The sequence below is a fragment of the Ailuropoda melanoleuca genome, chromosome 11, assembly GCF_002007445.2.
Source record: "Ailuropoda melanoleuca isolate Jingjing chromosome 11, ASM200744v2, whole genome shotgun sequence".
NCBI classification, from domain to species: Eukaryota; Metazoa; Chordata; class Mammalia; order Carnivora; family Ursidae; genus Ailuropoda; species Ailuropoda melanoleuca.
The window spans coordinates 8393633-8403412 of NC_048228.1; the positions used below are offsets into that span (position 1 = coordinate 8393633).

The following is a 9780-nucleotide window of genomic DNA, read 5'->3' on the forward strand; positions in this document are numbered from 1 at the left end:
GGGTGACAGCCCTCTGTTCCCTGAGGGGCGGGGGGCTCCAAGCAGCTGGGGGCACCTGTGTTCTGACCAGAGCCCCACATTCATGTGTCCATTAAGTCTGTATTTCATTGTTCATTGATCAAACATGCGGCACCAACTATGTGCCAGCACCCCGCTAATGCTGGGGATACTGTGGTAAACAAGACAGACGCGGCTCCTGCCCTTAGGCTGGCTAGCGGGAGACAGCAGCTACCAAATCAGCCACAGCGACGGTACAAATGATGGCACGTGCTCTGCTCTGGAAGGGGCAACGGTGCTGGGCCTAGAGAGTGACAGTGAGGGCCCTGCGCTGGTGACTTGCAGGGCTCTGGCCTCTGACAGAGCCTGGCCTGCGGGCGCCGGGCACCCATAGAGGTTGGACGCCACTTGAGGCAGAGGGCAGTGGCGTGGAGGTGGGGTCAGGTGACCAAGACGGGCTCACTGGGCCCTTCCAGCCCAGGGTACCTTGGCTCAGGGGGTGGGGGTCCCTCTGCCCATCCTCCCCTGAGCCCAGGGCTGGGCTCACTCTGCACGTACACCACGGCAACCAGGATCAGGCTGCCTGGACGAGGTTAGAACATTCTAGAAAGAACCTTGAGCTATGTCAGGTGCAGTGGTGAACAAGCTAACCATGCCACCCTTGCTTCATGCAGAATCTTGAGGCTCAGTAACTGTTCAGGTTAAGGGGGGGTGCTCCTGAGCAGGGAACTGCGAGGCTGGCCTGGGGCCCCTCTATGAACTNACTTGTACACCTCCTGGAGGACAGTTTGGAAACTCCTGGTCTCCACCCCTCATGCCGCAGGTGGGGAGACACACACAGAGCCACAGAGCTGGAGGCTGTGGAGCAGGCCACGTGATACGTCCTGGCAGTGGCGAGATCAGNCTTGCACCTCCTGGAGGACAGTTTGGAAACTCCTGGTCTCCACCCCTCATGCCGCAGGTGGGGAGACACACACACACAGAGCCACAGAGCTGGAGGCTGTGGAGCAGGCCACGTGATACGTCCTGGCAGTGGCGAGATCAGAAGTGACCTCCAAACCCCAGCCCCCAACCTGAGACTAAATCCTTGTGCTTGAGGCCCCCCAAGTCCGTCCCTGCATTCTTCCAGCCCTCGCACACAGCCACACGTGGCTGTGCTTGCCTCACCTCCCAGGCTCCTCCTGGCCTTCCCAGCCTCAACGGGGCTCCTTTGCCTCCACAGGAAAGTGTACTTTGCTCAGTCCCACAAGCCCCCTTTCCACGGGCGTGTGTGCGCGGCGCCTCCTGGCTGCCTGCTCAGCTCCAGCCCTGACGGCCCGACCAAAGGCTTCTTCTATGTGCCCAGTGAGAAAGGTACATGCGGGGAGGCTACACTGGGGCCTCGGGAGGCTGGGCCCCGCCTTCCCATACAGATGTGACTCCCTCTGCAGTGCCCAAGGCCCGCCTCTCGGCCACCTTCGGCTTCAACCCCTGCGTGAACACGGGCTGCGGGAAGCCAGCCGTGCGGCCGCTGGTGGATACAGGGGCCATGGTCTTCGTGGTCTTTGGAATTATTGGCATCAACCGTACACAGCAGGTGGACAACCATGTCATCGGAGACCCGGTACGTGGACCCACTTTGGGCAGATGCCAAAGGGCCGGACTGCACCAGGCTTGCAAACAAGTACCACTGGCTCAGCTCCCCACAAGCCCTTCTTGCTCCTCTGACTGCTCACGAGGCCCAGACAGAACCATCGTGGGCCCTCAAGGGCACTGTTTCTCTTGAGGGCCGATCAGGGTTGAGCTCTTAGACGCGCCCAGGAATCTGGGTACATTGTGGGCCTGAGCTAGTTGCCCTTCACCATGAGGGGCTGGAATGGAGCTGAGGGAGATACAAGTGTGTAACTCCCCCCCACCCCACCGCCCTCCTCTTTCTGCTGGAGGCCCCTCCCTACACCCACAGCCCCAGCTGCATGCCTGACTGCGGGGCCCTCCCCTCTATGTGGGCTCCTCCCCCTGTGGATCCTTGTGCCCTGCACTGGGCTCTCGGGTGTTGGAAGGGAGAGAAACTGATGGAGCCGTGGCTAGATCTGTCTGGCACGGAATGGGTGCTGAGCAGGTGGTGGGAAGGACCGTGGATGTGGTAGGGTCAGAGCCCCTGCCTTGAGAAGTCAGTCCGGCTGCGTATACAGGATTTCAGACCTGAAGTAATTCGGGAGCCAGGACAGTCCGCGATCTGTGTGCATAGTCCCAACTGAGAGTCCCCCAGGTGTTCGGAGGAGGGTGGGGAGACAGGGAGGAGACAAAGCAGGTGAGGGAGGACGGGGAATTTGGCTGTGCAGAGGGAGGAGACATAGCAGGAAGCCCAGGTAAGAGCAGTGAGTCAAGCAGGAGTGAGCCTAGGGGCCCTGTGCAGGGTGCGCAGTGCTGGGAGCAGAAGGTGCTGGTGGGAGCAGGACAGAGCGGACTCGGGCAGGGACCTCAAGCGACCATGCAGAGGCTCCGGCCTGATGTCTGTGATGGTGGCAGGGAGCTGTGGACGCTCTCTCCCTGGGGCGGGGCTCAGGACCGAGTTCCCAACTCACTGAGCAGCCTACGCCCACTTGTGTCTCCTTGGGAAAGGGCAGTGTCATCTATGACAGCAGCTTTGATCTCTTCAAAGAAATTGGGCACCTGTGTCGCCTCTGCAAGGCCATCGCGGGGAACTCGGCGCTGGTGAAGCCGGGCGGGGCCCAGTGCCTGCCCTCAGGTGCGAGGGAGAGCCATTTGTCAGAGGGAGGACACGCTGGGGAGGCCGTGCTGCTCGCAGGGTGGACAGCCACGAGGACACCCGTGCCTGGCATGAGTCCTGCAGACACGCGTGTGTGCTTGAGTTTGCATCCGCCTGGGGCGAGGGGAGTGTGAGTCTTTAGAGCCGTCTTGTGCACGGACACGCTTTGGTGCAGAGGAGCACGTGTGTAGGGATGTGTGCAGTGGGTGTGGGCACACCTGCTGGCATGGCTTTTCCCGACTCGGGAGCCAGGGCCGGGACGGACACAGATAACCCGGGTGAGGTCATGCCAGGGCTCTGCTGAAGGGGGCACAAGGTGTCCTTTTCCACCCCGATGGCAAATGACTGCTGTAGGTTACCACTGGTGACAGACACGTTTTAAGGCTGGGAGGTTGGGGGAGGGCTGTGCGCCTCCCACACGCTCACCCAGTAGGTGACTACACATGCCCGGGTGCAGTGGGGGGTGGGAAGGGGTGCTCTCCCGGGGTCCCCAGCCCGACCCCTTCTCTCCCCTTCTCCCCGCAGGCTACAGCACGTCCTCCTTCCTGCAGATGCTACATCCCGACTGCAGAGAGCTGCCCGAGCCCAACCTGCTCCCCGGGCAGCTGTCGCACGGGGCGGTGGGCGTCAAGGAGGGCCGGGTGCAGTGGATCTCCATGGCCTTTGAGTCGGTGAGCTCCCAGCGGCCTCTCCAGGCACAGTGCTTGCCTCACGGTGCCTGGCCCAGATCAGAGGGGCGGCTCTTAGAGGTGAAATTACTCCCCCCGGGTCCCCATGGTTATGAGTGTTGACATCAAGTGTTAAAGCAGGCACCGGACTGCAGGGCGCTGCCCTTTCTACCACATAGGCTGTTCACACCAGCCCAGGGTCTGTGTTGGTTTGTCGCCTCTGGGCTAGGGAGCCAGTGGGGCTGGAGGCTGGCGAAAGTCCAGGACGCTCCCCTCTGCCACCCTGGGGGGGCCGGGTTCTGGGCCACAGACCCGGGTGCTGGGCCTCCCCCGGGACAGCTTGGAAGCCAGGGGCCAGCCATCCACACACCTCATTACTTCCTCTCATCCTGACACTCCCTGGACTCCGCCCAAGGAGGGAGGCCCATGTACACAAGCGCGACTGACCTGGGCCTCTGCGGGGCCCCGTGGCCGTGACACTTGGCTCCAGAGGCTTGCTAAGCCTACCATTGTTGCCTATGTGCTGAGACCCAGGGTCCAGTCCCAGCTGTGACCCTGGTCCGCTGTGTCTCCTTGAGCCAGTCCTGTCTCCCCGCCGGCCTCCGGTGCGTCCTCTGAAGCACGGGGTTATAGATCCCTGCCCTCCGTCTGGCAGGCCCCGGGAAGCAGCAGGGCCATCACGTAGAGACGCGGGGAATGAAAACCCGTCCTTGTTCTCTGGCCCCTGGCCCTGCTTCCCTTCCCTCCATCTGCCACTTGCCGCATAAGCAGCCACACCGAGTCAGGAGGCCCCAGAGCCCCTCCTGGTCCTCCTCCAAGGGAGCCCCAGGCTAGTGTAGACACCACTTCAAAGCCCCAAGCAGGTTTTTTTTTTCTTTTTTTTTTTTAAGATTTTATTTATTTATTCAACAGAGATAGAGACAGCCAGCGAGAGAGGGAACGCAAGCAGGGGGAGTGGGAGAGGAAGAAGCAGGCTCATAGCAGAAGAGCCTGATGTGGGGCTCGATCCCACAACGCCGGGATCACGCCCTGAGCCGAAACAGACGCTTAACTGCTGTGCCACCCAGGCGCCCAGGTTTTTTTTTTTCTTAATTGTGGTAAAACACACATCGTAAAATCGACCATCTTAACCGTTTTTGAAGTTCAGTTCAGTAACACTAAGTACATTTACATTGCTATGCAACCGGCACCACCATCCGCCTCCGGAACTCTGTCCCATGAAACACGACCTCCCTCCCGCCCCTCCCCTAGCCCTGGCACCCACGGTTCTACTTCGTGTCTCTGTGGACGTGGCCACTGTGGGCCTCCGAGGTAACTGGAATCCACAACACCGGTCTTTTGGTGTCTGGCCCATCCCGTTCGGCATAATGGTCTCCCACTCACCCATGCTCTGCCCTCTGTCCGAATCCCCTTCCTTTCAAAGGCGGAAGCCTGAGACAGTTTGAGAGAGGACAGAATCCCCTCTCGGGCTCATCCACACCACAGGGTGTCCCTTCCAAGCTGACAACACCAAGGCGCAGACACACATGTGTGTCTCAGGGAGAGCAGAAGTGGGCATGGGAGTGTACGTGTGAAGGTCCCAGAGCGGGGTGAGGGCCTGTCTCCCCGCTGAATGGCTCCACAGAGCCGGGGGCTGGAGGTGGGTGGGAGGCTGGGCAGTGACAACAGTTCTGATGGGGACACGCTAAGGCCTGGCAGAGACCAGCAGTGGCCCTTCTTGGGGCTTCCAGGAAGGTTTCCTGGAGGAGACAGAACCTGTGAGAGCCTCGAAGGACGATGGGAGCTGGCTGTGGGGGCAGAGGGAACAGCACGTGCACAGGCTGGTGCACGAGAGCATGGGGGCCCTGGGGACTGCCGCTGGTCCTGTTGGAAAGGGATGGGGACTTTGGTGGCATCAGAACCTGCTGCCCTCGTACCCAGAGGCCAGTGGGAAGTAATCCTGGACTGGGGCACTCTTTGTGTCCAGGTGGCCAAGGGCCGGCTGCACCTGCCACAGAGTGGACCAGCCATCACCTGGGAAGGGTGAGTGGGCACTGCCTGCCGCCCATCTCACCTTCTCATGTGCCCCACAGACCACGTACAAGGGCAAGTCCTCCTTCCAGACGTATTCGGACTACCTGCGCTGGGAGAGTTTCCTGCAGCAGCAGCTGCAGACGTTCCCCGAGGGCTCGGCCCTGCGCCGAGGATTCCAGACGTGTGAGCACTGGAAACAGATCTTCATGGAGATCATAGGTAAGCAGCAGCCCAGCTCCTCACCCCCCTAACTCCCCAGGCCTGGAGGGGCAGGTGGTAGCACGGGGGATGGGGAAGTGACCTGGGCAGGGAGGGCATGGCATGGCCTGTCCGAGCTGCAACTTGTCATCTTCTCCATTCTGGCCAAGAGCCCTGGGGCAACCGGAATGGCCCAGTGGCCAGGAGCCCCAGTCACAAGCCGAGTGTGGGTCTCCTGCTCAGGGTCACCTGACTACATTCTTTGCTCCTTAATTTGGCCACCTAAACAGTAACAGCGATTGCCGTTATGGCAGTTCTCTCCCTGTCATGATGGGCCTTCCCGGGGCCACGCCCTTGCCAAGGGCCTGTGTTCTTTAAACGCCAGAGGATGCGTGTGGGGTGGGTACTCTCACTGCCCTGTGTTGCTGAGACGGCTCAGGGTGGTTCTGTGGCTTACCCGGAGTGACACGGCTAGCTGTGACAGTGCCCATCTGTGGGACCCCAGTAACCTGAACCATGGAGGGGCGAGGGGGGGGTAGTTATAGGCACGCCCCCCATGAAGCCCAGCTGCATACCCTCTTCTCTTGCCTTCCAGGGGTGCAGAGCGCCCTGTACGGCCTGGCCCTGTCCCTGCTTATCTGCGTGGCCGCGGTGGCCGTGTTCACCACCCACGTGCTCCTCCTGCTCCCTGTGCTTCTGAGCATCTTGGGTACGTGGGCCTGGGGGGTGGGGCGATAGGCATCGGGCTGTGGGGCCAGGAGCGGGCAGGGGTCCCGCTGATGGCCTCAGGTCAGCAGATTCCTCCCCGTCCTTAACTGTCACATGTCCTTGGTGAAGGTTTCCCAGCCACCTCCACCCCAGGCAGAAAGACCCTCTGTGATGGTCATTCACAGGACAGTGCCCCGCCAGCCTGTGTGTTCTCAGGAGGGACCTGGATGTCGCCAGGTGGTAGCTCCTGGCCCAGTGACATGTTGCTGCACCTGTCCCTCCCCCCAGAACCCCCACTTCTCTCTGGCCCTGGTCCTCCTGGTCCCTCCTGTCGCCAGAGGTGGGGGCTCCACTCTAGGCTTCGCCCCATTCCCCAGGGCCCTCTGAGTTCTCCCCCCGCCCAGGACTGTGTGGGTGAGGCTGGGTCCAATCTGCCTTCCCGCCGTCCCCTGCCCTTGCAGGCATCGTCTGCCTCGTGGTGACCATCATGTACTGGAGTGGCTGGGAGATGGGGGCCGTGGAAGCCATCTCCCTGTCCATCCTCGTCGGCTCCTCCGTGGATTACTGTGTCCATCTGGTTGAAGGCTACCTGCTGGCCGGAGAGAATCTGCCCCCCCACCAGGCTGAGGTGAGCGCCCTGCCAGCCCTACCCCATGCATCCGCTGTCTCCAGTGCAGCTGAGGGGCCGCCAAGGCCAGCTGGACACCCCTGGTGCCCAACTCCCAACCAGACTGTGTTCTAGGGGCTGAGGTTTTCACGGCCAGTCTCCACACCCAGGGGACATGGGTTCGAAGGCAGCTCCACCAGAGCGGTGTCGTGGGCCTTGGGCGGGCCTGTCCCCCAGCCTGTTTCTCTAATGAGCATTAAGGGTCGGACAAGGTGACGTCCAAGGGCCCTCCCTGCTTCCCTGAGTCCGAGTCTCCTTCTCCAGCCTGGGGAGCGGGGCGGCCCATTCTAGTCGTAACTCTGAGGCCACCCACCACCCCTCAACACCTCTGTGGCTTCGCAAGAACATGCTCGTAGACTCCGTGCCAGCACCAGCCCTGGGTCTCGTAAAGTGTTTTGTTTTCTCCTACTTCAGAGTTGTGGTGGTGTGGAAACGTTCATAAATACAGAAATTAAATCAGTTATGTTTTTAGCTGCTTTTGGTCACAAGAAAGGAATCTGTTTCAATCAGAGCCATTTCTGAGGACCTACTACGCAAGCAGCAGCAGCAGCCTGGTTGTCCTAGCAACCGCGGGGCGCCTGCCTGTGCACCCTCGTCAGGGAATCCGTCCATCTTCCCACCAAGCCCGGGGACGAGGTGCTGTCACCAGCCCCATTTATGGAAGCAGAATGGGGGGCATCTGGGAGCGGGCTGTCCCCAAGCAGGGAGGGACCCCACTGGTGTGTCGGGTTCCCCGGCCTCAGCCTTTGCCCTCACCTCGCACCCAGGATGCCCACTCGCAGCGCCAGTGGCGGACCCTGGAGGCCGTGCGGCACGTGGGAGTGGCCATCGTGTCCAGCGCCCTCACCACAGTCATCGCCACAGTGCCCCTCTTCTTCTGCATTATTGCCCCGTTCGCCAAGTTCGGCAAGATTGTCGCTCTCAACACAGGCGTGTCCGTTCTCTACACGCTCACGGTCAGCACAGCGCTGCTCGGCGTCATGGCTCCCGGCTCCTTCACCCGGACCAGGACTTCCTTCCTCAAAGCCCTGGGCGCCGTGCTGCTGGCGGGGGCCCTGGGGCTGGCCGCCTGCCTCGTGCTCCTCCGGAGTGGCTATAAGATTCCCCTGCCCACTGGGGCCTCCCTATAGCCCTGGCCCTGGGTCCTGACTGGGGCACATTTTGTCCAGCGGGTGTGGGACTAGGCTTGTTTTGACCCCAGCGGCACCTCGTTTCCCGGCTTGACTGTAACCAGTTCTGTTCCCAGGCCCGGGCAGGAAAAGCGCCCCATCACTTAGTGTGGGAGCTGATGCCCACCTGGGTGGCCCGCACTGCCTTCGACAGCGCCCAGCCAGAGCTGGGTGGGAAGCCGGCCATCACCCCATTCTGCTGGGCTGCCAGCAGCTGCGTCAGGCACCCCCTGACAGTGGAAGAGCCCAGCCCCCCTCCATGCCGGCTCACCACAAGGGTGTCCCTCTCGTACTGCCTCAGTGCTGACGACAGCTTTCCCATGGTGGGGGGTTACAGGGCCCCCATTCTACAGATGTGAAAACCGAGGCACCAGGAGGCCAATGGATTGACATGTAGCTGGGTCAGTGGCAGAGTCCAGCTGCCTCCTGAGCCCCATGCCTCCCTTGGGGAATTTGCAGGAAGAGCACAGTGGGTTCAAGGGCAGGGGCCTTGCATTCCCTCCCCCCTCCTCCCCTTCCCCCAGCTTTATGGCGGCCCATGCTGGGTGGTCCTGTGGTCCCTCCCAGGCCTTTTGGTCCTGGCCGGAGAGCACAAGAGACTGGCCTGGGGTTCTGCATGTCCTACCCCTGACCCCAGCCTCAAGGGGCTCCTCCTCCCCAGGGGGCTGTGGGGCCCAACACAGCATTCCTCACTGATCCAAGCCCCCATCTGCCCCATTCAACTCTGGGGAGTGGAATTGGGGGAGGCAGTCCCCGGGTGGGGGGCTGGCTGAGCCTGCCGCCAGCTCACAGCAGCTGGTTCCTGGCCAATGACAGTGCAGACCGCCGTTAACACGAGCATTGTAAGCATCACTGGCTCCACCGCGTTCTTCGAACTGTAGTAACTAAGTGCTCTCAGGCCGCTTGGCCTGAACCAGGCACGACGGGTGGGCAGGGGCCTGGAAGGAGATGGAGGTGTGTGGAGGGTGCCGGATTCCCAAGGACCAAGGTCCCAGAGTGCTCTGCGTGCCCGGGTTGAGGGTGGGGGCCTCAGGTGGCACTGTGGGAGTGGGGCTCAGTACATGCGCCTTCTTCTAAGGGGCTCATCTGTTTCGTCAGCTGGGGCACTTTTTTTAAGATTTTATTTATTTGAGAGAGAGCAATGAGTGGGAGAAGGGGCAGAGGGAGACACTGACTCCCCACTGAGCAGAGAGCCCGACTTGGGGCTCGATCCCAGGACTCCGGGATCATGACCTGAGCCAAAGGCAGACGCTTAACCTACAGAGCCACCCAGGCACCTCAGTTAGGGCATTTTCGAGCACCTGTGGTGTGCCAGGTCCTGTACTTCCTTGGGGCAGACATTGGCCCCCCCCAGGCATTAGGAAGCTGGCCATGGACTGGTGGGAAAGATGTCCTGGGTGACCTCCAGGTTAGCTCACCTGGTCATCTGTAAATATTGACTGGGGGGCTAGGTCTGCAAGGCAGAGGTGCAACGGCGTGTCCCCACCTCGTGCTTGCCTGGGACCAAGTGGGGACTCAGTATTTGTATGGGGAACAGCAGACCTTTGGACCCGCCATCTATGGTGAAGCCAGACCCCAAGTAAGTCATGGTTCTAGTTACTGTGCCAGATG

The 9780-nt window shown here is 61.2% G+C and overlaps 1 protein-coding gene across 2 annotated transcripts in view; it reads left to right on the forward strand.

Annotated features, from left to right (window-relative positions):
* Nucleotides 1–9334, forward strand: part of DISP3 (dispatched RND transporter family member 3) — a 47402-nt gene extending 38068 nt beyond the window's left edge. For both annotated transcript variants that reach the window (XM_034671572.1, XM_002922749.4), the window contains 8 exons: nucleotides 1220–1350; nucleotides 1428–1600; nucleotides 2599–2725; nucleotides 3272–3417; nucleotides 5487–5646; nucleotides 6221–6334; nucleotides 6795–6961; nucleotides 7768–9334. In XM_034671572.1, coding sequence (XP_034527463.1) covers nucleotides 1220–1350; nucleotides 1428–1600; nucleotides 2599–2725; nucleotides 3272–3417; nucleotides 5487–5646; nucleotides 6221–6334; nucleotides 6795–6961; nucleotides 7768–8130 — 1381 coding nt within the window. In that variant the 3' untranslated portion in view covers nucleotides 8131–9334. The remainder of the gene's footprint in view (nucleotides 1–1219; nucleotides 1351–1427; nucleotides 1601–2598; nucleotides 2726–3271; nucleotides 3418–5486; nucleotides 5647–6220; nucleotides 6335–6794; nucleotides 6962–7767) is intronic.
* Nucleotides 9335–9780: the final 446 nt, after the last annotated feature.